At 36.0% G+C, this 27,770-nt stretch overlaps 4 protein-coding genes across 8 annotated transcripts; 3 read left to right on the top strand and 1 right to left on the bottom strand.

The window, feature by feature from the left end:
- Nucleotides 1–604: 604 nt before the first annotated feature.
- Nucleotides 605–6,276, bottom strand: mtch2 (mitochondrial carrier homolog 2). 2 transcript variants are annotated; one of them, XM_079867281.1, is made up of 13 exons: nucleotides 6,119–6,276; nucleotides 5,160–5,244; nucleotides 4,926–5,032; nucleotides 4,104–4,127; nucleotides 3,865–3,921; nucleotides 3,578–3,635; nucleotides 3,427–3,478; nucleotides 3,283–3,342; nucleotides 2,877–2,970; nucleotides 2,605–2,652; nucleotides 1,945–2,012; nucleotides 1,578–1,653; nucleotides 605–1,091 (listed from the first exon to the last, which is right to left on the bottom strand). In XM_079867281.1, exons 1-13 carry the CDS (start codon nucleotides 6,203–6,205, stop codon nucleotides 1,005–1,007), a joined length of 903 nt encoding a protein of 300 aa, XP_079723407.1. In that variant the 5' UTR covers nucleotides 6,206–6,276; the 3' UTR covers nucleotides 605–1,004. The 2 variants fall into 2 exon arrangements, with proteins under 2 accessions (XP_079723407.1, XP_079723408.1); XM_079867282.1 differs by having other exon boundaries at nucleotides 4,104–4,124; nucleotides 6,119–6,270.
- A 3,382-nt stretch (nucleotides 6,277–9,658) lies between these two features.
- On the top strand, nucleotides 9,659–17,835 carry c6ast1 (six-cysteine containing astacin protease 1). Its single transcript, XM_079866693.1, has 9 exons — nucleotides 9,659–9,718; nucleotides 10,201–10,282; nucleotides 12,775–12,814; nucleotides 12,899–12,964; nucleotides 13,233–13,394; nucleotides 13,480–13,597; nucleotides 15,675–15,853; nucleotides 16,082–16,163; nucleotides 16,252–17,835. Exons 2-9 carry the CDS (start codon nucleotides 10,211–10,213, stop codon nucleotides 16,382–16,384), a joined length of 852 nt encoding a protein of 283 aa, XP_079722819.1. The 5' UTR covers nucleotides 9,659–9,718; nucleotides 10,201–10,210; the 3' UTR covers nucleotides 16,385–17,835.
- A 160-nt stretch (nucleotides 17,836–17,995) lies between these two features.
- npsn (nephrosin) lies at nucleotides 17,996–20,889 on the top strand. The gene is made up of 9 exons (XM_079867248.1): nucleotides 17,996–18,084; nucleotides 18,217–18,247; nucleotides 18,324–18,386; nucleotides 18,525–18,677; nucleotides 18,757–18,874; nucleotides 18,981–19,159; nucleotides 19,717–19,798; nucleotides 19,908–20,029; nucleotides 20,188–20,889. The coding sequence occupies exons 1-9, from the start codon at nucleotides 18,016–18,018 to the stop codon at nucleotides 20,190–20,192; spliced, it is 822 nt and encodes a 273-aa protein (XP_079723374.1). The 5' UTR covers nucleotides 17,996–18,015; the 3' UTR covers nucleotides 20,193–20,889.
- Nucleotides 20,890–24,050: 3,161 nt separating this feature from the next.
- LOC307156057 (high choriolytic enzyme 1-like) lies at nucleotides 24,051–27,274 on the top strand. 4 transcript variants are annotated; one of them, XM_079867249.1, is made up of 9 exons: nucleotides 24,051–24,111; nucleotides 24,401–24,497; nucleotides 24,826–24,888; nucleotides 24,981–25,124; nucleotides 25,261–25,378; nucleotides 25,572–25,750; nucleotides 25,859–25,940; nucleotides 26,024–26,148; nucleotides 26,385–27,274. In XM_079867249.1, coding segments are annotated over exons 4-9 (624 nt in total). In that variant the 5' UTR covers nucleotides 24,051–24,111; nucleotides 24,401–24,497; nucleotides 24,826–24,888; nucleotides 24,981–25,006; the 3' UTR covers nucleotides 26,387–27,274. The 4 variants fall into 4 exon arrangements, with proteins under 4 accessions (XP_079723375.1, XP_079723377.1, XP_079723376.1 ...); XM_079867251.1 differs by having other exon boundaries at nucleotides 24,097–24,111; nucleotides 24,401–24,676; XM_079867250.1 differs by having other exon boundaries at nucleotides 24,097–24,122.
- The last annotated feature ends 496 nt before the right edge of the window (nucleotides 27,275–27,770 follow it).

The following is a 27,770-nucleotide window of genomic DNA, read 5'->3' as shown; positions in this document are numbered from 1 at the left end:
TTTTACATTATCAAACAATTGGCAAGACACCCATAATTATTAATAAATACCTATTTAATAAATAATCCCCATGATGATCAAGCATATTCTTGCTCGCATCATATGTAAATAATATGCTATTTGCAGTTCTTGTTAAACTGCATTTCATTTGCCCTGTATTTGTTTTCTGCACAATGACAATAAAATTCAAGATGAAGAAACACAATGTTACAGTTGCTGTATGTTTAGCACTAGTCTGTTGTGCAGATGATGGACAGCTAAGACACAAAGACCAAACAAAGCATTCTCACATTTATTTGGGTCCATTTGAATGTCGTTAGAAATAAAATTTTTAACTGTTTCTGACTGGAATGAAGCTCTGATGGAGATGTGGGTGGAAGTCGACCTCCACACCAAACACTGTCCAAACTCACTCACTGATATGAAGCCTTATGAGGCTTATGTGTCAAAATTACCAAAGTGAGGGTCAAGCTCAGCAAAGTTATGCAAAACACATCGGGTAGACAATACAGTGGCTCAAAGTGCTGCATAAACGTCCTCACACATAAACACAAGTAAGTCTGTTATTAACAGGACAGAGAATTTCTTTTTTGTTTGTCAGTCAGTCAGTCAGTGCATGAACCAGTAGAGACAAACACAGATCTATAATTACTGACGAGCATCATGGTCGAGCAAAAAAAATAAAACAGTTGTAAGGGGCACATATAGTCAACGGCGACCTCGAGTGCGTCGCTGAAATTATACTGCGATTTATTTACTTAGTTATGTATACAAATCCCTGGGTATTAAAATAAAGCTCTTCATGGTTTCAAATCAATGCAAATCACAATGTAGTGAAAAGGTACTGATAAAATTAACAGTAATAATCCTGAAGGCTGATGCAGACTGATTATCAAAAAAAGTTTGTCATCTTAAACAAGTGCATACGAAGGATTAGGAGTCCAACTTTGTGGGTCATCTCAATTATATTATCATAATTATAGACTATGCTGATAGCTTTCCATTCAAAAAAATCTCTTCTGCTCAATGGCGTACATCTTCCCGGCAGGCAACTTCCTGAAGAACAGGCTGTTGCCTCTGCTCATGTTGCCCTGAGACACACAAGGAGAGAGAGGGGGGGAATCAGAATTAGATTATCTGACAGTTTCTTCAAATGGTAACAACTTCTAATAAATCTATGTGAAGTGTTTTAGGTAGTAGGTCACTTCTAGACATAGTGGTTAACAAAATATTTTTCTCTGTTTCTAAAGATGCTCTGCCACTCATCCAGTCAACAGATTAACTTTGGATGACAAGAGAAACAACTTCAGCAACAGGAGAAACAGATCCAGCTGACTAGAATAAGACTCTTTTTGGTTGTTTTATGCAGTCATGTAGTTAAACTCATTATTACAGTAGTATGGTGCTTTAATTCTATTAGCCCTTTAACTCGATTAGCCTAGTCAGATTCCAATGAACATTAGAAGGTCATTAGCAGAAGAACGGAGACATTCAACAACAGTTAACAAAACTCAAATCCCCATTGCAAGTCACTCGTTAAAAAAAAAAAATAAAATAAAAAAAAATATAATGCTCACCTCTCGGCTCAGGTGACCCCAGCAGTGGAGCCAGTTGGGATAAATGGCAGCATAAGGTGGCAGACCTCCAGCCAGCCTGGGTCAGATCAGGAGAAACATTACTTACAAATGATTATCTGTATACCTGCATTAGTCTTAAATATGGTAAGGATCAGTCCAGCAAATACAGGTAGCCTACATGCCAGTAGAAGTAGTGAATTGATAACTATAGTTACAGAACTTGATCATGAGGTGAAAGCGTTTAACAAGTTTAAGATTAAAAGCTTCTTACGAAGCTAAGAAACCAGATCTCTGACTATTGACTCACTATGCACGCAAATCTCCTTCCATTCACAAACGCTTCCACTAGTCACACAAAATCCCTTACCCACAGTTATTTACTGCCATCAGGTTGGACACCAATACAAATGGATACGTCAGCATACTTGCAAAAAACTGAGAAAATGTCAAAAAGAAAAACAATTTAGAATGAGAGCAATAGCAAAACCTAGTCAGTCAATCAAAACAACCCTCTACAAACACATTAAAAATAGAACCACCATTGGCTAGTACATTTTTTTTTTAACTTTACTCGCCAGACACACACAGACCCACATACTGTACATAATGCAAAACATCTCTTTCCAATTAACTCTTTCAGCTGTCATCTGGTTTTCAAAAACCAATAATTGTCTTGTGTTTTCTACTTCTATATTTTCATTTAGGATAAATGCTTTATTATAATTCGATTTATTCCACGCCTTGATAAATGAGCTTGCCATTCTGTCCATGTCTTCTAATGAGTAGGTGCCCTAAGCGCTTAGTGGACAGTACAAAAAATATATCAGTGGTGTGAGTAAAATTACTGGTGAGTAAAATCAAACAATTTACCAGCCAATGGCTATTGATTGACAGACATACTTAGCTCAAAATTTGGAAGAATATGCAAATGATTTACATGCTTTGTAGAGGGTGGTATCAAAAGAGAATCAAACGATACTTTGCGCTTCCCACTGATCATGTGAATAACTCGTGTCAGATGACTTACCCCGGTCACAGCTTGAGAGCAGTTCTTGATCTCTCCTGTATGACTCGTCTGAGATAAGCACAACAGTATAGATAATCGACTCAGTATACACAATGCAACTATGATCGCTACATAATGTACAACTGTTGTTCTAGCAGAACACTATGCAATGATGAATCAATAAGTACAGAAAAATGAAAAGTATCTCACATACTTATAAAACTGTATATTTGTACAAATCTAGGTTCCAGATGCTTTATTGTTCACACGAGTTTGTGTGTGTGCTTACGTACCGAGTCGTCTATAGTGTATGTGTTTATGAAGTGAGCAAGCATGTTGCAGATCCACAGGGAAAGAGCATCACCCAGTAAACGAGGAATGAGGCCACTGTGGGTTGACAAACACATAAACAGTGAAGTTAAAGACAGTTTGGATCAGCTGTAAAATAGCCTGACAACATTCAGGAAAATATTTCATGTCAAACCCATTCAATATTTTATTTCTTTATTTAGCACTTAAAATGACTAGCACATTTGTGAGGTTTGATTGATTCCCCCCCCGCCTCACTTATGCATCCCCAACCTCAAGTGTTGCAGTTTTAACATGATGTCATGCATTTAGAATCGCACAACTTTAGAACAACAGCATCATGAGGCAAACCACAGACTACCTGATTTGAAAGTGTCACTTTGCACTTACGCAAAAAAACCCAGGATTCCCTCTTCCCTGTAGATGGTAACTATGGAGTCAAAGACGCCACTGGAAGAAACAAACAAAACAAAAAAGATGAAATTTGTGATGCAGAGAAGAAATCGTGAAATCCCAGAAAAGAAAATGACTGACCAGTATTTGGCTTCTCTACCAATAAATTGGACCATGCATCTGAGAGTGATCACTGCATGGAAAAAAAAAGACAACAGTGACATTCACAGATTGAGAGAAAAGTGAGATTCAAATCACAAAACATGTTATTTATTGTATTAACTGTATTTACCATGTAAAGGGTGCGTGACAATTGTAGCACATGAGCGTGCAATCATCTCTTTAGTGGTCTGAGAGAACAAATAAAATGAAAGGAAAGTAGAAAAAAACATCAAAAATACACACAAAACATTTCAGATTTCAGACAACAATGATCGGTGCACACATGACAGCCTGTTTTGAAATATTTTCTACTTGTGTCATTTAGTCACATCTGACTTGTGACCATGTGAACAAGGCCTCCGCTTACATACAAGGCGGCATAAGAGCCAGTCTGAAATTCTGCTTTATGCATCTCACCTCATTTACTACATGTTGCAGAGAACCATCCTCTGCTTTCTGGCTGCTTTTCACCACCTGAGAGGGCGAAGAAATGAGATGAATGCTATTATATCACCGATCACACAACAGTGCAACAGTCTGCAGCAATGAAGCCAAAGTTTAAAAAAAGAAAGAAAGAAAGAAAGAAAGAAAGAAAAATGCATGTGCTGGACTGAAGCACTAAAATAATACTTCTGCAAACATGCATGTGTTCCTACCTCAATTTTTTCCTCCTGGCACTTCTGTGGGTTATAACAAAAGGTTAAAGCCAGATAAAAAGTATAAATAACCTCTGCTCAACTGTGTCCAGCCAGAAAATGACAAAAGTCACATTGCAACAGTCTGAACAGCACAGCCAGTAACACTCTGCACAGATAACAGTTACAGAAACCTAACTAAAGGCTGGAATACACAACATGACTTTTACACAAGACATCATACACTTACTTGCTGACTTAATGTTACAGAGAAAACTGGGCATCATTCACTAAACAACAGGATGTGTAACCCTTGAACTTCCAGACTTTCAAGCCATTCAAAAAACACAAACTCAAAGAAATATGTGCCTCTTTGCTATTGGATATGAAAACAATGAGTTCTAAAATCAGCTAAAAATATCAAACATGTTTGATGTCCTCCAAATGAATGGAATCATAGTCTGAAGCTTCTAACAACAATTAAATAATAATAATAATAATAATATACAGTTTGTGTCCATCATACACTACATGTTTTCATGCAAAATCAATCAATTCAGACTTCCCAAAATCTGGAGACTGGCTATGCCTTTAATCAACTACCAGCTACACATTCAGACGGCAAATGGGGGGAAAATCTGGGGAAAAGTAGTGTATTCCAGCCTTAATTTACATCCCTTTACATGCAACAATCGTAAAAGTTATCTGGTATCTTTCCTACAGTCAATACATTCTTAGCATATTCTGCATGATTCCTTTCTATTTCTGTTCTTAGCATACACTTTCTTATCACAGAGGTCTACAAGAAATAAACCTCTGAAGAGCCTGGTGTGCATTTCGTACCTGCAAGACTTTACTGTGTACAAGGGTGCCAATGGTCCCAGCACAAAGCCTTGGAGCGAGACCCTTAAACAGGCCTGATTTCCCATCGATTTTGATGATGTGTTTGGCTGAAAGACATAAATGAAAGCATAAGAAATGCATGCATTTTCCAGAATTTTTTTAATTATATTGGAGACCATATAACTGAATGGCAATGTAGACACACTGTAGAAGCAACCATTCGCTTAATCTTACCATATGCAAAGAGCCCTGGAAGCTGGTACACTTGTCGACCAAACATATTCCTGCCTAGAGTAGGAGGAAGAGGTTCATGTCCAACCTATATTTGCAAAGATACAAACAAGTTAGTGTGCCATGTGAAATTGATACACAATATATTGTGATACACATGTAGACGCAAGGCAGTAGTAGCCTACATTTCAATATCTGACTTGGAAGAAAGACAGTCTTTTATAATATTACAATATTGTGAAAACCTGTCATAATATATCAGAAGTAAACAATGTGAAACTGGGTTTAAACCTCAATTAGATTATAAAAATAAGAAATGGCTTGTGTTATTTAGCAGACTCGATTTTCTTCCACTTTTACACAAAACAAATGGGGTGACATCTGTGTCTGCCTACTACACCATAGATACATTTGTTATCAGACTGCAATACAGTGCAAATGTAAAGCACACCGCCTTACTGTTATCACAATAACCTGCAGCAACCTTAATCAATAGCCAGAAAGACAGACGTGCTTTACCACAACCCTGAATGACACAAGACACTGATGTGAATATGCAGTTCGCGTTGTTTTCAGGGGATATAAATTATACATTACAATAGTATGAGTTGTTGGTATATGTGCTAAAATTGCTATAAAAAATTATTTCTGACAAACCTTAAAGGTTGACCTTTCAGAGCATTAACTCACACATTAGATAGACAGCGGTCAATAACCCTGGTAAAACCCTTAATAATAACCACACAATAATGAGCATCAACACCTTTATCCCTGTAAACACATGTACTGCACACAAAAATGCTTGTGTCTGATAAGGAAATATTACCATATATACAGCTAACTGTTAACAAACCAACTGGCTAACATTTATCAACATGCTATCGAAACTGGTCGACAGCAGCGCATGTGCAGTCGAGAACTTGCTGCTGGTGTCATTTTTGCGTGTAATGTGAAAATCTTACCTGAACTAAAACCTTGATGTACATAAGAGGGTGGGAAAGGACTGTCAGTCCAGACCCAAGGAGGACTTGGCCACATGTGTCCGCCATTACCAAGACAATCCGAAACGTACCCCTCCTTGACAGAGAAAGTCCGTTGGTAATACGCACAAAACAGTGTTGCCAGATCTCACCAAAAAAAATAAAAAATAAAAAAAAATTAGTATAACAATCTAAGCCTAAATAAGCAATTTTCCTCACGAACAATAGGGCTAAACAGTCGAGCTCAGTTTTTGAACAGCCGGTGACTGCAAGATTTCATTTAATAATTTACCAAAAATTAAAAATGTTTCGCATTCAACTATCTAATAAAATTAATGTTTTTCTCTCTCGCGCGCTAACACACCTGTAGTAGACATATAATCGGGGTAAGTGAGTGAGGGGCCGGAAAAAGCTAAAACAAATTCAGGGGATTAATCATATAATGTAGAAAGCTCCTAGAACCGCAGGTGACAACAGTGGTCGGTCATACTTTCGTGCAGTACCCAAGTAATACCCGATTCGGGAAAGAATAATAATAATAATAAAAAAAAACAATGCTAAAAACCGCAACCCATTTCCTATAAGTGACTTATTTGGAAAAAAAAATAACAAAGTCGCTTATAAAAAAGCGGACATGGCAACACTGACATCGAGTGATGACGTTACTCGTCTACATTGATCACCTGACTGGAAGCTTTTTCTTCGTTATCCGGGCCAGCAGGTGGCGCACTCTTACATCACATTATTAGGCAGAAACTAGGCCTATATGAGTTGTCTGTGTCCCTGCTGCCTTGCTGAATGCTCATTGAAGTAAAATGAAAGAATTTTATGAACAGAACAACGCTTGTCAATGAGAGTTATTTTCGTTTACATAGTCGAGGTAAGGCTGCCCCAGAGCTGGGCTGCCCTATGTAGTTGTGCTTGTGCCTGCTTCTGTGATCATCTCATCTTCAAGTCTTCTGCATTTCCTCTGATTCACCTTAAGTAATGGTACTGTTGGCAGTGGAAACGCTAACCAATTCATGGTTTACCGACCCGAACCGTACCGTACTGTACCATATACCATACCGCTCAGTGGAAACGAGCCATAAGTCTGCGTAAACAGGCAATGCCTAATGCCTTATGGCTCCCACTGAGGGGTACAGTACGGTACGCAATTATTAACGTTTCCACTGTCAAAAGTTGTGAATGGTACCAAAATGCCGAACTGTACCGTACCACTTTTTCGGTACCCTTCCGCTGGGGTACCTACCACAGTGGACGGTACTAAACATGATGTATATGGTACTAAAGGGTGGAGCTACACTCACTGCAGAACGTTGATTGGTTGACAGAGGATCGTCACTTGCGCGTGCTAAGGGGAATGACAACATAAAAAGCCCATTTTTTTATATACAGTTGAAATATAATACTACTGTTATTGTGTCACGAAATGTAGTTTTAAGAGTTTTTCAGGCGAGAATGTAGTTGTTTAAAGCTCAAATATGTGGTTTATATTAAAGATTTATGAAAATTTGATCAAGGGCCCGCCGCCCAATAGATCGAGAGAATTCATTTTTCACTCGTGGTCCGGCCTCAATAAATATATTTTTTATATGCATGTCATGTGCAGTAATTTCTTGTTTCTCCGTAATTTCTTGGGTGCATTTGTTATTTTTTGTATCCCGGGGGGGTGCCGCAGAGCTACGCCGTCATTTTTTTAAAAATAGCGCTGCACTACGTGCAAACCAGGTGCAAATGCATCGCCGCGCGATGAGAACTGTGTGAGAGGTTATACTGTTGCTTCAGCGGAGCGCTCATTTTCAAAACTGAAGCTAGTAAAAAAAAACAAAAAATTTGCGGAGCATCATGTCGCAGAACAGACAATCTTTTTCATTGAGAATGCGCGAAGCCGTGAATTAAACATCAAGGACATCGTGGATGAATTTGCTGAAAGAAAGGCCTGGAGAATGCAACTAAAATGAGAGAGTTTTGTGCTTACATTTTTGGCTGCTGTGTCAAGATCAGTTGTGTTTGCATGCAGTAGGAGAGAGTGGGGGCGGTTGCAACACTTTTTACATTTCCTTCATTTTCTCAGCGACTGTTTGTATTAGAAAGACAAATATATATATATATTAAACCCATATATGTCACCTACCTGCCCATACTGTTGCAACATATGTGTACATATGATAATATTAAAGTAATTTGAACTTAAATGGACCCTGAAAAATGTTGCAACTGTCTCCGTATATGGCCTAGTCTATTACTGACATTGGTTGAGCCTTGGTTATTTTAGACATTTTTTTTAGTTCCGTTCTGGTTGTGAAAAGTTCTTTGGTAAAGTGTGGTTTTTTTGTGGTATTTTTGATGCGCTACAGTGAACGTCTATGAATGTCTGTTTTATAATATATACTTTTGTATTTAGGCCTAAAACATTCTTTATATAATTTATGAAACAAAGACACCAGCGAAGTAAATGAAAAATAATTTGACAAAGTAATAAAGCGCATCCCCAATGGCATAATAATCTTAACCAGATTCTCAGACATAGATATTAATAATACAACCTTACAAAATCCTCAACTTTTTGTTAATGGTCTCTCCTTTTTTTGATAAAGGTTTTAATTACAATTTTATAAGAAATTCATTTAATGTCAGATCCAATCCTCCATTTGCTAAATCAAAATGGCTTAAACCACATTGCATATTATTGCACAGCATTTGGACATTACCATATCAATATGTTGTTTTTAATAAAGTAAAAAAATAATAATGTACAAAATTATTCATAGATGTTATCCTTTAAATGCAGCCATTGGTAGATATATTCATACTGTTTGTGATAAATGTACTTTTTGTAGGCCTAACACATCATTTGAAGATCTGGAACATTTATTTTTGTATTTCCCTTTTTACTTTTTTTTTTTTTTTTTTTTTTTGACTGACTTTAAAATAGACATGACAAAAACATTTTTATTTATTACCTTTTATGACACAGATCTCACAATATAGGTTGAAACTTTTTCAAATGAGATCACAAAACAAAAAGCTTATAAAAAAACTATAACTTTTTTAAGCTTTTCAAATTCATGGAACTGCCCTAATATTATATAGGCCTAGCATTTTTTTATCCCAGTATTTTTATTTTATTTTATTTTTTTACATACATGTTCATTTTATATTTTAGTTGTTGTTGTTATTCTTTGTTTTTTTAGACTCTGAACTATATTACAATGCTTTGTATTTGTCTTGTATTTTTTGCATTGTACTTGTCTGTAATTGAATTGGGAAAAAAAGGGAAAAAAAGACACCAGTGAAATCTGATTTCTCCTTATTAAGTTAAAATGTGTATATCATTTTGAGGCAGTATTGGCCTGAATGGGTTAATGCTTATGTGTTATAAGCCTGGTGATCAAGCTACTCTTTCATCAGACAGAACTGTTTATCTGTACATCTCTGAATCATTAAGTGGTTTCATAAATCGTCTGAGATTGTCTGTAAATTCTAATTTGACAGGTGGTGGAATTAAATTTGAGTGGAGAGCATTTAAGAGACTAAGCAGGGAGCTGGAGTCATTCTGAACATTTACACCAATGTGAGGTGAGTGTCTTTTCTATTGATCTCTTCTTATTCAACAGGGATGAGATATACAGAAATGTTTATAATATGGGTGAATCAGAGGATGTTTCAGTTAACATTCCAGAATGCAAAAGTGATTTATCAATATCAAGATCTAACTCATAGATAATTTAAACAATCATAATGCACATATAGGTCTATGTGCATGTAATACTCAGCAGTAAGCATATTAAAACATTTCATACATTGAGTTACTTTTGATTAATCTAAGGATTTATGTCGTTTCTTGTCTCTTTTCTCATGGAAGCATTTTGTTCAAAACATAATAGGCAGTTTTTAAAAAAAGGAGAATCCAGCTTTTTTCCAGGGCAAATCTCCACCTATCAAAATAAATAAATAAATAATGAAATCAAACACCAAAATCTAAGTCTGATATACCCATTTACTTTCCCATTATAAATAACAAATTTCCTTCACCCCACATGTATTTGTAAATGATCCAGAACAGCTTTCATGATGTTCCGGTTGTTGATGGTCATCTGTCTTCTGCTGGGCTCTTTTCAAGCTCAGAGTCGTGCTATTGAGGTAAGAACAGACATGGGTATGGAAGTAAAATAATGTCAAATGTTTTTGAAACAAAAAGCCTGTTGAATTGCACTACTTAAAAAAAAAAAAAAAGGCATTGCGTTAACCATGCTTGCATTTTAATGCATTGTATTTTTAGGGCTTGCATTTTTATGGCCTGAAATTCAACATGGTTGAATATTTAAGCTGTGAATATTTCAATTAAAAACATTTCAAACACATTTTCATTATTAAAAATTCAATAATCCATATTCACCTTTCATATTTCACTTCCAAAATATTCAAACTGTTTAAATATACAACCTATAATATTCAACAGGCAATTTTCGGTCCATTTTATTTCGCTTTGCAAATTCGCTTCCACAAATTCAGTGGTTCAAATTCAACAGTGAATTCAACGGAACTGCAGGAAAAGCAGTAGATTACCGAGATACTCTCCATCTGCTGTTAGTCAACCTCACCAGCAGGGGGTGCAAAAGCGCGTGTTGTGACGAAGACCAGCAACAGTTAGAGCAAGCCATTCATTCATAAAACTCATTTACAGCAATGTAAGTGTATTTGTGATTATTATGAAGGCGGTTTTATGTTAAATTCAGTGTCTTCACGGTTACTTTCCCTGTGTAGCCTACAAGCATCTTTCTCTACCGTGAACAAGATTATAATGTTATTCCCCGATGCGGATGTACAGATTCAATGTTACATTTTTGAGGTTGACATATATTTCTCTTGGTTGTTTAGTGGCCATGCAATGCAAGCTATTAGGGTTTCCCTCAATACTTCAGGATTCCCCTGCTGGACATATAAAACGCTTAACGTAGCTTAATGGACTAATTACAGTGATATAAAAGACCAAACTCGCAGGCAAGCAGATGGACTCAGAATAACGCGCAAAGTTTAATGATGAGCGTTTCCCAGTGATACATTGGTATAAAGTTGGCTTGACGTTGGACATTCACACATTTAGGGACCGTCTGTAAAGTGTATACGACTTTGGTATGTACGTTTCTAACTTCAATAGCATTTTCTAGAACGACTTACAGTCATAAAACCAACTGTAAAGTGTTCATGTAGTGTCAGGCATAATGCGTACCCTTTGGATTTTTGATATTTATTCAAATAAATTAAAGTTTGCTATTGAAGTTAGAAACGTGTATTGTATGCAACTTTTGAGACGGTCCCTAAATGTGCGAATGTCCAATGTCAAGCCAATTTTACATTTATTAGGCTACATTTAGTCATCTATTTAGCAGACGCTTTTATCCAAAGCGATTTACAGTTAAACTAACAATAGGAGGACAACAATATGCAAGTGCTATGACTCTTCCCAGTTTAAGCTAATGCAATACACGTAGGCATAGCCTACTATACTATAGCCTACTATATATATATATATATATATATATAGAGAGAGAGAGAGAGAGAGAGAGAGAGAGAGAGAGAGGAGAAAGTGTTAGTATTGATCAAGTGTTGATTTTATGCCAGTATATCACGAAACGCTCTGCATGAAACTTTGCGCGTTACGTTCATATTCTTAGTCCATCTAGCCTATATAGTAGCCTACAGCCTACATCCCCAATAAGGAGCGAGTTTGGTCTTTCATATCACTGTATTAGTCCATAAGCTACGTTAAGCGTTTTGTCCCGACGGAAGGGGAATCCTTCAGTATGAGGTATTGAGGGAAACCGATTATAATCCTGTTTATGTAGGCAGAGAAAGCTGATGACATGTAGGCTACACAGGGAAAGTAACAATGAAGTTATTGAATGAAACATAAACACAGCTTTTGTGTCTTTATCATCTTTTCAGCATATATACTGACACAGATAATCATTTTCATTTTATGAATGAATGGCTTGCTCTAACTGTTGCTGGTCTTCGTCACAACACGCGCTTTTGCACCACCCGCTGGTGAGGTTGACTAACAGCAGATGGAGAGTATCTCGGTAATCTACTGCTTTTCCTGCAGTTCCGTTGAATTTACTGTCGAATTTGAACCACTGAATTTGTGGAAGCGAATTTGCAAAGCGAAATAAAATGGACCGAAAATTGCCTGTTGAATATTATAGGTTGTATTTTTAAACAGTTTGAATATTTTGGAAGTGAAATATGAAAGGTGAATATGGATTATTGAATTTTTAATAATGAAAATGTGTTTGAAATGTTTTTAATTGAAATATTCACAGCTTAAATATTCAACCATGTTGAATTTCAGGCCATAAAAATGCAAGCCCTAAAAATACAATGCATTAAAATGCAAGCATGGTTAATGCAATGCCTATTTTTTTTTTCAAGTAGTGCAATTCAACAGGCTTTTTGTTTCAAAAACATTTGACATTATTTTACTTCCATACATGGGTAATAGGTGAAATGGAAAACAATATCAGTAGCAGCCTCCCATTTATTTAATATTATTTAATATTATTTATTTAATGGCAGCCTAATCATTTAAATGTTATTCAGGAGATTCTAACATATGTTTCTAAATGTTTAAGGGTAAACAGGATATCTTTGGAAAGAGCTCTGAGGAGATTGGTAGGAATTTATTTTCAATAAAATGACTAATGGCCATGAGCAGTATAATTAAAATCTTTATATTTTACTGTTTATGGTTCTCAGATAACAGCACTGAACAAGATGAGAAATCTGTGTCAGCTATAATTGAAAGGGCCAACAGACATGCAGGTAAGCGGACATGCTGTTTGTGGAATGTGTTTTATGTCAGCTGCTCAATAAAGAGAGGACATTGATCATTAACAAAGAGAGGAAAGGAATTATAATTAACTATCCTTGATGAGGAACGTAAGATCTTACTTTTACCTTAGTACCAAAAGTATCTTAGTACTTTTGTAATTTTGTCAGCAGTCCAGGGCTGTTCCTTCTCTATACAAGCTCATTATGATGTTCCCAGAATTAGGATGTTAAGTGTTTTTCTGTGCTTTATACCATACAGGACAGGGACTGAATGACCCCCCGGTCATGTTTGGAGACATCGCTGTCAACGCTGTAGCAACAGGCTTAGAAATAGCAGATCCATGCACAACTCGTGTGTGCAAATGGCAGAGAAACAAAAGTGGAAAAGTCCTTGTGCCTTATGTCATCTCTAATGAATACTGTGAGTGACAGCTCTTAGCTCACTCAAAACCTTGTACTACAACATAACTGTTCAGGCCATTTTTCATATCTGAACTCTCCAACAGCCTCCCAGGAGAAGGATGTCATTTTTCAAGGCTTGAGATCTTTTGAGGAATCGACCTGCGTTCGCTTCATGCCTCGCACAAATCAGAGGGACTATATCAACATAAAGTCTAATTCAGGGTAAAAATCTGATTTTCATTTATAAATCAATTGCTGTTGCTCTATATTTGTGCTTAAAAATTTACTGTATAAATTGGAGCTTTGTATTAATTGTGATTTTTTTAAGATATACAGATTTATTTACTGTAGACTCAATCCAATATTGTTTAGTAAAATGCAAATGTTCCATGAAATCAAATTATTATGCTAGCCTACAACTGTCTATCACAGGAACAATGGTCACATGCTTTGTGCACTTCAGATCGAATCTGTTTAGACTGGGTTTGAAACCAGAAAATTTACATTTGGTTTTGAATTAACCCTTTCATGCATGAATTATGATAACCTCAGTCAGGATTTTTTTCCTATGTGTTTTTATTGCTCTTAGGGCATGAAAAACAAGAATTGATTTTTATTTTATTTTTTTACAAATTTTTCAAAGAGATCTTCAGATGTCCACTTGAGTGGACAGCATGCGGTTAGTTTAAACTGAAGATATACTGTATTAAATATAAGACAATAATCAAACAGATAAAGTATGTGAATTTAACAAACTAATCAATGCAATTATATCAAATCATGTGAAAACTATAAAATATATACAAAAAATATAAATGCAAAATATTGCAAAGGCTTCATACAACTTCATACAAGTTGCACTTCGCGTATCTTTGATATCAGAACATGAGGACGTGATTCCATCAGAAATCTCTACAGCCTGTCAAGGTACAACTGTGGAAACCACTCAGATGCTCCCTCCAGTGCACCAGAGTATGGAGATTTACCCTTATTAGCTGATAATTCTAATTATGTTCAAGATGGACATGCACATTTCTAGTATAGCCCTCCTCTGAGAAAACCTAGCGATACGTTTTTTCAATCTCATCTGAAATGATGAGTGTTGGGGGTAACGCATTACAAGTAACATGCATAACCCATTCAGATTACTTTTTTTATGTTACAAGTAAAGTAATGTGTTACAAGTAACATGCATTACCTAATCAGATTACTTTTTGATCTAACAAATAATTGACTACAAGTAATGTGCATTACCTAATCAGATTACTTTTTGATGTTATGAGGAAGGAAAAGCAATACAAGTAACATGCATTATGTAATCAGATTACTTTTTGATGTTATGAGTAAAGAAACGCATTAAAAGTAACATGCATTACGTAATCAGATTACTTTTTGATGTTATGAGTAAAAAAACGCATTACAATAACGTGCATTATGAAATCAGATTACTTTTTGATCTAACAAGTAAAGTAATGCATTACAAGTGTCATACATCATGTAATCACAAGACTTTTTTCGATGTCAATGAAAATTACATTCTAATAATACAAATACATTTATTTACAGTAGAAAAAGTCAATGCATATTAAGTTTTTAAGTTTTAAATTTCAAAAACAATATTCACATTATAATTATGAATTGTAGCTGAAATATAGCAGTTGATGCATGACGTCCACTACAGTGGACATGTGATTAATCAGAGTTTACTCTCAATCTAAAATCAAAACTTGGAAAATTTTACTGTGATATGACTCATTAGATATTGCTTGATGCTGCAATATTTTTTTTACCTACAAGAGTCTCCTAGGATAGAAGGAATGGGTGGATATTCCGGAGCAACTTGGCATGTCTGACTGACCCTTGGCCATCTTGGTTTGGAGGGGGAAAAAATCGAAACACAACAGCTTGCCACTTGGTTGCAATTTATAGGATGATGCACCAGGGTCCACTGAAGAGGCTGATGTGCAACTTTGCCATAAAAACCCGTGCAAATTCAAGAAAATGCTTTTTTAATAGCTGTCCACTGTAGTGACCACTATGCGTGAAAGGGTTAAATTAGTTAAACACATTTAGTCGAACATATTTTACATAGTATGATTTTATGTCAGTACTGTAGATGTGATGCCTGCATGGGGAAGTGGGTGAAACTTGTAAGCGAACGTTTCCTGCTGGTTGAACCTAACATGAGCAAGCCACATACTGTAAATACAGGTTCATCCAGGAGAACTGTACTTGTATTGTGTACTAAATTCTACATGTGTTGTTTGAATCCTTCCATTATGTTTGATCTGATCTATAGGTGCTACTCTTTTGTGGGCCGTCGCATTGGAGGTCAGACTGTGTCTTTGGACCGTAGAGGATGCATGTCCCTGAATATAGTGCAGCATGAGCTGCTTCACACGCTGGGCTTTCACCACGAACACAACCGCAGTGACCGCGACAATCACGTCCAAATCCTTTTTAAAAACATCATTCCTGGTACATCTGATTGGTACACATTTCTTCAGCAGGTTTTGTTCTGAACCCTTTACATTGTAGTTGCAAATCTTCTCAATTAGGGTAGAGAAGATTTTGCTGTTAAATGCAGCGAAAACTCTCTAAAGTTTGTGTTTGAGTTTTTAAGCAGAAATAGGAGATTAGAGAATTTATAGATTTTTTTTAAATGACTTAATATTGTTCCCCTTTGATTGCTATTCCCGGTAATAGGACAGGAGTACAACTTTGACAAAATCAAGACTAACAACCTGGAGACTGCCTATGACTACAGCTCTGTGATGCACTATGGAAGGCAAGTTTTGCTGTAGTTTAGTCACACAAAAACAATATATATATACAATATATATATGTTTGATACTGGAGTGTTTGTGTGGTTTCAGGTTTGCCTTCTCCAAGAACAGAGAGCCAACCATCATCCCTATTCCTGACAGTAACATGTTTATTGGCCAAGCTGAGAAAATGAGTTCAAATGATATTCTGCGTATTAACACACTATACTGCAGTATGTCTTAAGACCTTAAGACCTTTGACCTTCATTCTCTTATTAATTCATTTAAAAGAATACCATTTTGAAAGCTTTGTCAGCATAGGGTCAAAATGCTGTCTTCTTAACATTGATTAGGAAATGCATTTATATTTTGTATGCATGCATGTTTAATTTTTCAGAATAGGACAAAACTTAGCCTGTGTTATTATTTGGAAACTTTGAAAAATGTCACTCTTTACGGAGGACAAAATATTTTACAGATTCAGTTTAGGAGTTTGTGATTAGCATCATTTTACAAACTTTAGAGTTGGTGCTGTTTTTAAATCATTTGAGGGTTCAACATTTAGGTAGTTTGGCATGTAGATGAGATACAGCTGAATAAAATAAATATTGCTCTTCCTCTATCTTATGGTTTGTGTGTGAGCTGTTGATCAGCCTTCTGTTTGTAAGCCATATATAGTGTCTCCTACATTGAAAGGTTGCACAAGGTCCTCTTTTTTTGAAATGAAGGTCTGTTAAATGGTGAAATGTGATGGAGTAAATGTTTCAAATTAATCTGTAGGACCATATAGTTTGTGCAAGGCATCTTTTGAAATATTTCCACATCCTCTTTAGGAAGAAAAGGTCAATCACTTGACTCAACATCTGGTTAACCAGTAGACCAGAGAAATAAAAAAAAACTTCCTCTTTGTAAACCAGGTTCATGGTCTTCCGTGGAGAGGAATTGCAGTTTGAAAATGCTAATTTGGTTTGAAAACGTTTTCCAACAGCTTACAACGTAAAGATATGAAGAAAAATAGTTGATTGTGTTTCTGTCTTAATAAATATCTACAAACATTTGCCTATAGAAATAATTAGTTTGTAAATGGAGAATTTGGCTTAAACAACATGAAAGCATGGATCCATCCTGCCTTGCAACGGTTCAGGCTGATGGGGGTGATGAAATGGTGTGAGGGATATTTTATTGCCACACTTTGAGCCCCTTAGTACCAATTGAGCATTGTTTAACATCAGAGCCAGCAACAAGACAGCATGTGTATTGATGAAGAGTAGTGTTGCTGTCCATCCCTTTATGACCACAGTGACCCATCTTCTGATGGCTACTTCCAGCAGGATAATGTGCCACGTCACAAAGCTCAAATCATCTCAAACTGATATCTTGAACTTAATGAGTTCACTGTACTCAAGTGGCCTCCAAAGTCACCAAATCTCAATCCAATAGAGCACATTTGGGATGTGGTGGAATGGTAGATTTGCATCATAGATCTGCAGCTGACAAATCTGCTGGAACTGCATGATACTTTCATGTCAATATGGACCAAATTATTTGATGAAATGCAAAATGGAGTCTTGGGGACAAAATGTCAAGAAAGATATTACAAATTTTAGGAGCCATATAAAGGGTACCTCCTCTTGTGGACATCAACCCTACTATATGTATTTACAACATTACAGCACAAATAAAGATCATTAATTCTAAACTGAATGACTCATTTGTACAAATATAAGCATATTTCTGCTTTTAAACCATGTGGTATTTTAGCACTGGATTCATGAAGGCTGGGTTATTGCACAGATAAGGAAGTTGAGGCTTTCAGAAGAGTATATAACTGTCAGCCCTGTTTGACCCAGAACATCTTCTCAGAAAGCTCTCATCATGTACTTCTTGGTGATGGTCATCTCTCTGCTCCTGAGCTCCGTTCCTGCTCAGAGTCGCACTATTCAGGTGAGAACAGACAACAATATGTCATCAATATCTGAAATGTAAAATGATAACATCAGCGTCATCCCAATGGGAGCGGCTTTTCATTTCTAAACACTGGTTTCTAATACACATTTGTTTAAAATTCTAAAACAGGATTTGATTGACAAGATCCCTGGGAAGACTGGTAAGATGCACAGAAAGAAAAAACTAATTTGTAATTTTGTAGTGTTTTATTAATAATTTACTGATTCACATCTCAGGTAACCTCACAGAGAAAGATGATACACCAGTGTCAACTATAATTGAAACCAACAAAAATGCAGGTATGAGTTTGAAGGCTATATAGGCAGATCTTTTGTGTAGCAGTTCATGGCAGATTCCTTGGCTCTCCTCATCATTTAAAACATTATATCACCAGAATCAACATACTGAATTATTGTGCATTATTCTATACCATGCAGGACTGGGACTGGATGAGCCTTTGATCATGTTTGGAGACATCGCAGTACCAAGTGGGCTCCAGAATGCAGATCCATGTACCGCTCGTGGGTGCAAATGGGACAGAAGCAGAGATGGATTAGTCTATGTGCCCTACGTCATCTCCAACCAGTATTGTAAGTGGCAATGTTAACTAAATTAGATATCATCTCATCGGTACCACATGTTCTGTTCAACAGTCTATTCCTTCCACAGCTTCACAGGACAGAAGAGTGATTGAAAGAGGTTTGCAGTCCTTTGCAGAGGTTTCCTGCATTCGATTCGTACCTCATCAAGGACAGAGGAACTTTCTTCGCATACAGTCTAATGCTGGGTAAATCTCTGGATTCAGGGCTCCTTTCTATTCAATTTCTGTGTTTATAGTAAATGTGCTTTCCCTTCAGATAAATATACAACCTGAAGTGTTATGTGGTCCACAGATGCTATTCATATCTGGGGCGCCAAAATGGAGGGCAGGTTGTTTCTCTCCAGCGTAATGGGTGTGTCTATCACAGCACTGTGCAGCACGAACTCCTTCATGCTCTCGGGTTCCATCATGAACAGAACCGCAGTGACCGTGACAAACACATCCGAATCCTTTATCAGAACATCTTTCCTGGTATTTTTGTTTCAAATTCTTTGGATAAATGTTTGAAATTAGGCGGCATTCTGCTGGCAAACCTTTACAGAGCATGAGTTTTAAAAATGAGAATTCCATACACAGATTTCTGAAACATGATTCAAATTTTGCTGCATGAAAGAAACAATTTAAATAGTAAAGCTTTTTATTCATATAGCACTTTTAAAAACATTTAAAAACAACAGAACAACAGAAAACATGAAAACATGTACAAACAACAGAAAACATGTAAATATGTAGGCTATTTAAAATATATAATATATAAATATGAATATAGATAATATATTGTATAAATAATAGTACGGTATATAGAATGGAAAGTAAATTAATATTAAGAAGTGATTAAGACTTAGAGATAAAGATTATAAAAAAGATAAAATCGAATAAAAAAATAAGAAAACAAAATGCATAAAACATTGCATATTACATTTAGTCACAATTATTACATAGTCTAGAGACTCTAGATTAAACTTCACTGTGTTTTTACCAGGTTTACATTTACAGTTGTTAATACTTTCATGTGCACTGTGTAACAGCACAGCAGCACAATTTCCGTAAAGCAAAAACCAACAATTTGGCTACCCCCTATGACTACAACTCTGTGATGCACTATTCAAGGTAAGCGGTCTTGTCAAATTTTTGGATTTTTTTTTTGTTTGTTTTTTTGGATATGCTAAAAACGTAGTAAACAGTTTTTGCTGCTGTTTCTTTATGTGTGTGTTTTTAGGAAGGCATTCTCCTGGAATAATGAGCCAACCATGATTCCCATTCCGAATGCGAACGTTGCGATTGGTCAAGCTCAACAAATGAGCCCCAATGACATCCTACGCATTAACAGACTCTACTGCAGTACGTTCAGCTTTGCTGTCATTTGAATAAAAAACATCATTTGTTATTCCTCGCATGTCTAGCAGGCTGGTGGTCTTTATAGTGGGATTTATTATTAACTCTTAATCACCACAAAATCGTGTCTTTCATTTCATATTCATTGCTTTTTTTCCCCTCAGGTTGAGAAACTGCTGCCGGGCTGTATGAAGAACGTGTCTGATGGAAAAGTTCAAAGTTCTTTTTTAATCTTTCCTTTTTGCACATCATAGTGTCAAATGATTTTTAACATCCTAAAATCAGATGCCTCTCAGTACATAAGATAAGATAATGAGAATAATTAATGATAATAAAAGATAATAATGTTCCAGTATCTGTGACAAATCAACAAAAGGAGCAAATAATGTGAACTCAAAATGTTCTTTAAATAAATAAATAAATAAAAATTCAACAGTACTATGATTGATGGCTTCTGGGTCATTTTCTTTTTTTCCTATTTTGGCAATCCTTTTTCAGTAGTAAAGCTGGTGAATGCAAGTGTTTTGTATTGATATTATTATACAAAAGAATGATTTCTGAAGGATCATGTGACACAGAAGACTGGAGGGTACTATACGGTTATCCGGACCACACCTGACCACACGTGACCACAACCGCTCTTGGTTGGTCGTAACCCCAGTGACGGGTATGGTTTTGGGGCGGGGTTGGGGTAGGCCATCACATGTGGTCCGGATAACTGTATAGTACCAAAAATAATTATTTTAAATTGTAATATTATTTCTCAATTTTACCATTATTACTGCATTTTTGATCAATAATAAATAATGTACTGTCTTGGTGAGCATGAGAGACTTTTTTCAAAAACAATAAAATGTGATTATTCCAAACTTTTGACCGGTATTAGTAAAATTATACTGATACCACAGTACAATAACCATAATAACGGCAATGTTCTCAATCTTGAGTACATTACAGTTACACAATTAACCACAAGATGTCATGTTTAGTCATTTCCAAACCTTCTGCAGCTGCTAAAGACACAAACATTGTACATTTTGTGTAGTTTTTGAAAGGCACATTGTGAATCACACAAAGCACAAAACCAGATTTACCTCTTCCTAAACGTCCCATAAAAGAACTCATTGATGGCCCTTCCTCTCAACATTGCATACATTTGACTGGTTGGAAGCATTGCTTTAGCACAAGCAATGAGAGGAAAGGGATTTTGAGGATGACAGATATAAGTGTATAAATGACAGAACAATGTTGAGAAATGAAATTGGTAGTGAATTGGCAATAGGTACAAATATAGTTTTAACAAGAGTGACTAAAAATGACATGTCCCTTTGGAAACAGACGTGACCACCTAACTCTGGTCAAATATGAGTAAATTATGAGTTTGTGATTTGTAAAGTAAAACCTCTGCATGCCTCTTTAAAACCCTCTGGGGTCCTTCGTTTAACAGTCACACTCAGGACCTTCGGGTCCAAATGGACCCGGAGGGCGGGATTAATATATAAAAAAAAAAAAATCATATATTTTTTTTTTACTTGTTTTTTATAATATTTTTTCTTTTCTTTTTTGGTGTTTTGAGATAATTTTTTGATTTTAATTAATATTTATACAATAATTATGACCCATTTTTTCCCATTGAATATAATAGACATTTTTTATATACATATTTTTTATTTTATTTTTATTAAAAAAAATGTGTGTGTGTGTGTGTGTTTTTTTGCACTCTTGATGTTTTAGAGATTCACCCCTTCACTGTTGAGTCCTTTTTTTCTGCATCCTGGCTGATTTGCAGAATCATTTTTGACCAAAGAGCAGAAGTGTGACATGCTTGGATCATGACCCAAATATTTTTTGTGTGTTCACATACCTAATACCATAAAAGTCACCAAGTTTCGGAACATTCCGAAGAAGCTGTGATTTTTAAAAATTCAAAACAGATATTCAAAACTGAATTTATTAGTGTGTATGTGTATAAAAGTGTGTTTGTGTGTGTGTGTGTGTGTGTGTGTGTGGATGTGTCTGTTTTGCACTCTTGATGTTTTATAGATTAACCCCTTCACTGTTGTGTGCTTTTTTTCTGGATCGTGGCTGATTTGTAGATTGTACGCACAAAAAAACTCTGCATTTTCACATTTTTGCCAATTTCCCATTCATTTCCTATGGCGGGTCCATTTGGACCCGAAGGTCCTGAGTGTGACTATTTTTTTTACAACCACTTAGACTATTCAAATCCTGTCCCCAATTTTTTTGGGTGTTCATATACCAAGTACCAACAAAGTCACCAAATCTCGGACCATTCCGATGAAGCTATGATTTTTAACATTTTTTTATTTAAACGCTTCGGGTCCATTTGGACCCGAAGGACCCCAGACATATGTGCCCCTTTGAATGTAACAAGTAACTGATGCAAATGGGGAGAAGGAACAGGAATCACCATGTAACACTCTCCAACATGATCAACATTACAGTTATGCATGCAGACACCATTCATACAAAGCGACTTACAAGGGATACATCTGATCAGCTCATACATTCCCTGGGAATCAAACCCATGATTTTGGCAACTGTTTTAGTTGTCACACGTTGTATTGGGATAAAGCTCACAAAGAAGAATAAATCTTTAAGCACAAACTTTTGACCATATCTGTTTTTTTGGCCCGCCTGTTTACATTCACTTTAGACATGACCATCTGCATATTTGTGTTTACATTAATTCCCGCCCAAAATGATTGTAGGTGATCGCTTTACTATGCAAATCATTATTATTTTTGTTCTTGGTGTGAACAGGCCTTAAACAACTGCAGGTAACTACTAATTATTATTAACATTATTATTCACAAATAAAATGTGTATATACTTTCTGCTGCATTCAAACATTTTATAATAATAAAACATAACATGTAACATAACATTATTCTCAAGTAATTAAAGGACATTTTAGAAATGAGTAATGAAGACGAACAGTAAAGTGAATTCATTGCCCGTCATTCAAATACGAAATACGAAAATATCAATAATTTGGCTCTGTCTTAGTAACATCTAGGGGTTTAAATGTAGCAATGTGCACAATACTGGATTCTCTTGATAAATGAACTAACAACATCTAAACTAATGGATGATTACATTCAAGAAAGAAAATTAATAGGAAACTTAACACAAGGATGACTGGATACTAAATGAAGTAAAAACTCTGTTTCTGGTTTGTCAGCATGTGATGGCACCATACTGTGACAGGGAAATCCACACCTGTTCTTCAGTGAAGATTGAAGGTTACACAAGACTGAACTCGCTGAGTAATGAAAAAAAAAAAAAAAAAAACACTTGTATGTTTATCATGTTTTCTTTGAACGTTTCAAAGATAATGTTTCTATTCACACCAGCATGTACTGTTTTGTGCATTCCCCACGTCTGAACATGTGACTGGAGATATTAATTCAGGATAAATTGCTGCGGTCACAATTTCAATAAATTTCAAATGCTTTTATATGATTATATTTGCATAAAATATGACTCAGATTTGAGCTGATAACTATATATTTAACAATATTATGTTAGTTGGCAACAGCTAAAATGTATAAAAAGTAGTTACCTGCAGTTGGTTAAGGCCCATTCACACAAAGAACGATAACTACATCTAATTATAACGATAACTATATTAGTGTCCACACCAATGCACAATAACATTGTGTTTATTATAAGCGCACGCTGCAGTTCTGTCATCTGCCACTTTAAATGCTCGAAATCAAGGTTATATTAGGCATTATATACAGTGATATATAAAAATATTTATTATTTAAGGTGATTCGCTTTTAAAATACAAAATACAATATAAAAAAATGTTTATGAAAATGAAGTGTTTTAAGAAGAGAACCCATCTGTTCTGATGCATTCATAAGAGTTGTTCATGACACATGCTCCTATGAAGGGAATTTCGCACCTGTTCTTTTTCAAACAAGGTTAAACAAATCTCTTAAAAAACTCAAGGTTAAAAAAACTATTTTGCCCGTATTTGTCAACATCATTTTGATATGGACTCGAACCAGGGTATAAAACGAGTTGCTCAAGCTTGAGGGACTGAGGTGAGAATAGTGGTACGTTTGAGGTGTCTGTTCAAACATATTCCCATTAATTAGTATTTATAAGTTGATGGATTTTTTTAGTAGAATAGGAAATGAGGAAGGCAACATATATTTATTGAAAACTTAAATAGGTTTTGTCCCATTTGATAAGGTTATGGTGTCCACCGGAACTTTTTGTTTAATTTAAAAATTATACTTATCATGGCTTTGTATTTTACTTGAGATTTCAGGTTTCACATGACCAATAGTGTATATGTAAATTCTGTCTCACCAAACTGCTGTGCCTTGGTTCTTTCTGCAGGTCTTTTTTTTCTCTCTCATTATCTTTGGCTGCCATGTTTGTGACTAGGGTTACTTTTGGCCTGTTGGCCCTGCTGGTCTTCTCCGCCGAGGGGAAGGTAAAATAATTATACATGGACACGTATAGTACTCTGAAAATGATGCATGCAATTTCTTCATAAACTAATTCATGTAATATTGACGAATGTAATATGCTTTGACTTCACTTGATTTTTAAATATTTATTTTCCATGTCCGTGTTGTCTGTGGTGTTCTGGCATAATTCACATTCAGACTGGTAAGTCAAATACTCCAGAAGCTCTAACTGTAAATATGAGATTGTAAAAAGCTTTGAGCTGAAACATTAAATAATTCAGCAAAGACACAGTTTCTATATGATGCATTGACTGAAGTAATGTTGAACGTGTTGATGTGCTTTTCTAATAGTCGAGGACAAGTCTGCTGAGCTGTCTGTGTCTGAACTGCTGCACAGAGCCAACAGAGGCATTGGTATATACGCACTCACCACTTACTCACCAATAGACATCAATGTTGCAATTGTCCTTCATTAAAAAGTCCCAAATTAACTGTTTATGTGTTAGTTCCTGAAGCTGATGAGCCCAGGCTAATGGATGACATTGCTGTGAATGAGAAAAATGCTGATCCCTGCACCTCCTACGGCTGCCTCTGGTCCAAATACAGCGACGGCAAGATTTATGTACCTTACGTCATCGCCAACCACTACTGTAAGTCACCAATATTATGATTTATGTTTTTGTAGGCCAAATTCATGAAAGTAGCCTACCCTTTGCATGCTGCTGAGATTTAATGAAAGGATGTAACTCTCCACAGTAGCAAACTCTGACCTCTTTGCCCTTTCAGCTTCCCGTGAGCTGGAGATCATCAAGCGTGGTCTGGACTCTTTCTCCTCCAGCACTTGTATCCGCTTCTTCCCCCGCAGCAATGAGAGAGACTATATTAGCATTGAGTCTCGCAGTGGGTACATAACACAACTAAAACCACAATCAGAAAAACCAACACAGAAATAGTTTCAAGATAAGGCAGAGACAAGGCGAAGACTATTCAAAACTCAAAATTAATTACCATCAAAATGTAAATCAAGATGATGAAGAGATGAAGATAATATCTAAGATGGGCAAACATTTTACAGTTTATGGATCTCTGTCTCACAGATGCTACTCGTACGTTGGTCGTCAGGGTTATGCCCAGACTGTGTCTCTGGCCCGTAATGGCTGCCTTTACCACAGCACTGTGCAGCATGAGCTGCTCCACGCTCTTGGCTTCAACCATGAACAGACCCGCAGTGACCGTGACAATCACATCCGAGTCGTCTGGGAGAACATCAGTGATGGTATTGTTTTTGTTGAAAGAAGAATACATGTATATAGTGTTATTAGGTTAGTTTATTTAATACAATAGATTTCTAGGTCCATAGGTAAAAGTTGTGTTTGCTCATCAGACATGAAGTACAACTTCAACAAAATCAACACTCTGAACCAAGGAACTCCCTACGACTACAGCTCTGTGATGCAGTACGAGAGGTGAGTGAGCTCAAGAGGAGATGAGGTTTCTCTCAGTGTTCCAGATTATAATCTAACTATGCCTATGCCACTTGCTCTATCAGATATGCTTTCTCCAAGAATGGCCTTCCCACTATGATTCCCATTCCTAACAATAATGTTGCGCTGGGCACATCTACTCAGATGAGCCAGAATGACATCATCAGAATCAACAGGCTCTACCAGTGCTGTGAGTGTAACGACACAAACATTAATTTCTCTCCTTCTCATTCTGGAACTTGTGCTTTCAAAATAACAAAAAAATGACACATTACATTTGGTGGAAGTTTCAAAACATGACCAAAATGTATTTAATTCACATTAAAATGTTCCGTTTTTTATTTACATATTTAAATGTAAAGCTTAATTAAATGAAATTTGTAATTAAATTGATTTTTTCAACCTTGATGGTTTTCTCATTCATAGGAGCAACAGAGCTTGCCTTCAGCACCCAGATTCGCAGCCCAAACTACAACAACAATACTTCACTCAAGTATCATGGATGGTGTTGACTTCTGCACTTGAATCACCAATAAATTTTCAATCAAAGAGAACATCAAACCCAGTTGATTTTTTAAGACTCTGGCCTGACTGACTGTGACAAAAGGGATAATTCACACTGATTTAATAATTATAAAACAGTGTGAATAATCCATTTTCTGGTGTCTTCTATAGTTTGCTATTTTAAAGATGACAATGTAAAGAAAACAACAATTTGAATAGTTATATTTTATTTAATTGACGTGGGAACATTTTACAAACAGTTTCCAAAAGTTTAGTAAGCCTATATTCCTAAATTTAAAGTATTAAATGAAATTTTGAAGCTGTTGGGTCATATTTGGCTGAAAATTTCATGCTTATGTCCGTAAACACCTTTCCAACCCTTGTTACCGTCTGCGGAATCGCCCATGGTCAAAATAAAGAAACTTCAATGCTATTGCACCGAATAACTTGCTTGTCATATTCATACCAAAAGCATAATTGAGAGTGTGTTTTGCTTTTATACAACAGTATACAATTTTACATCAATAAACGAGAAATTTATATTGAATAAATTATTCCTACCCACTTTTACAATCACTTTAAAAAACATTAAAAGTGGTTGTGACCAGAGAGATGGATTCTGGCCTCATAAATATCACATGGAGTGACAATTCCCCCAACCCTTTATCTTATGATGTTTAAAAAGTATTTGTACAATACAGCATTTATTAATTTATCTGTTTATCATGAGGGATGTACATTCTTATTTTACTCTGTGAACAGATTTTGACTGTTGTGGTTTAATATAAACATGACATAAAAACATAATCCACATGAATGTATAATTTTTTATTTAGTTTTAAGATTCATAAACCAGGAGACTAACATGCTAGAGGTTGAATGATGTTGATCACAACAAACTCTGTAATGTCGGACATGACTCAAGTCTTTACCTCATCACTTGAGATCTGACTGATCTGACTCTTTAAAGGCTAAAGGTAGAGATCGCAGAGAGTTCCAGTAGCACCTCACTGCAGTACACGAGATCCAGGGGGCGGAGTTGGATCCAGATCTAAGGGGTGGGGATTGGTAGGTTTAGGGGTGGGTTTAGGGATCAGGGGGTGGAGATGGGTAGGTTTAGGTATATATAAGGTGGGAGGAGTTGGATCTGGATCCAAGTCCTCCCCCTGGATTTCGTGTTCTGCAGTGAGGACCATCTCGAGAGTTCAGACACACTACTAGAGTGTCACTGATGTATGTTCTCATTCAGAGCTCACAATAAAGAGTATAGGCCAAACTCTGCCCTCTAGCTTGAGAGAGGGCAAAACC

The sequence above is a fragment of the Squalius cephalus genome, assembly GCF_949319135.1.
Source record: "Squalius cephalus genome assembly, chromosome: 3".
NCBI classification, from domain to species: domain Eukaryota; kingdom Metazoa; phylum Chordata; class Actinopteri; order Cypriniformes; family Leuciscidae; genus Squalius; species Squalius cephalus.
The sequence above is the reverse complement of the archived record's forward strand: the minus strand, read 5'-3'. Positions and strand labels throughout refer to the sequence as shown.

Excerpts from the sequence above, each read along its gene's own strand:
- mtch2 (XM_079867281.1), bottom strand. The coding sequence starts at position 6,205 with ATGGCGGACACATGTGGCCAAGTCCTCCTTGGGTCTGGACTGACAGTC. Across the intron at positions 5,033-5,159 it reads TCCAGGGCTCTTTGCATATG|CCAAACACATCATCAAAATC; the intron begins GTAAGATTAAGC and ends TATGTCTTTCAG. Across the intron at positions 2,013-2,604 it reads GCTCTCAAGCTGTGACCGGG|TTTTTTGCAAGTATGCTGAC; the intron begins GTAAGTCATCTG and ends ACATTTTCTCAG.
- c6ast1 (XM_079866693.1), top strand. The coding sequence starts at position 10,211 with ATGATGTTCCGGTTGTTGATGGTCATCTGTCTTCTGCTGGGCTCTTTT. Across the intron at positions 12,815-12,898 it reads AAAGAGCTCTGAGGAGATTG|ATAACAGCACTGAACAAGAT; the intron begins GTAGGAATTTAT and ends TATGGTTCTCAG. Across the intron at positions 13,598-15,674 it reads AACATAAAGTCTAATTCAGG|GTGCTACTCTTTTGTGGGCC; the intron begins GTAAAAATCTGA and ends TCTGATCTATAG.
- npsn (XM_079867248.1), top strand. The coding sequence starts at position 18,016 with ATGTACTTCTTGGTGATGGTCATCTCTCTGCTCCTGAGCTCCGTTCCT. Across the intron at positions 18,678-18,756 it reads CGTCATCTCCAACCAGTATT|CTTCACAGGACAGAAGAGTG; the intron begins GTAAGTGGCAAT and ends TTCCTTCCACAG. Across the intron at positions 19,799-19,907 it reads TCTGTGATGCACTATTCAAG|GAAGGCATTCTCCTGGAATA; the intron begins GTAAGCGGTCTT and ends GTGTGTTTTTAG.
- LOC307156057 (XM_079867252.1), top strand. The coding sequence starts at position 24,435 with ATGTTTGTGACTAGGGTTACTTTTGGCCTGTTGGCCCTGCTGGTCTTC. Across the intron at positions 25,379-25,571 it reads AGCATTGAGTCTCGCAGTGG|ATGCTACTCGTACGTTGGTC; the intron begins GTACATAACACA and ends TCTGTCTCACAG. Across the intron at positions 25,751-25,858 it reads CTGGGAGAACATCAGTGATG|ACATGAAGTACAACTTCAAC; the intron begins GTATTGTTTTTG and ends TTTGCTCATCAG.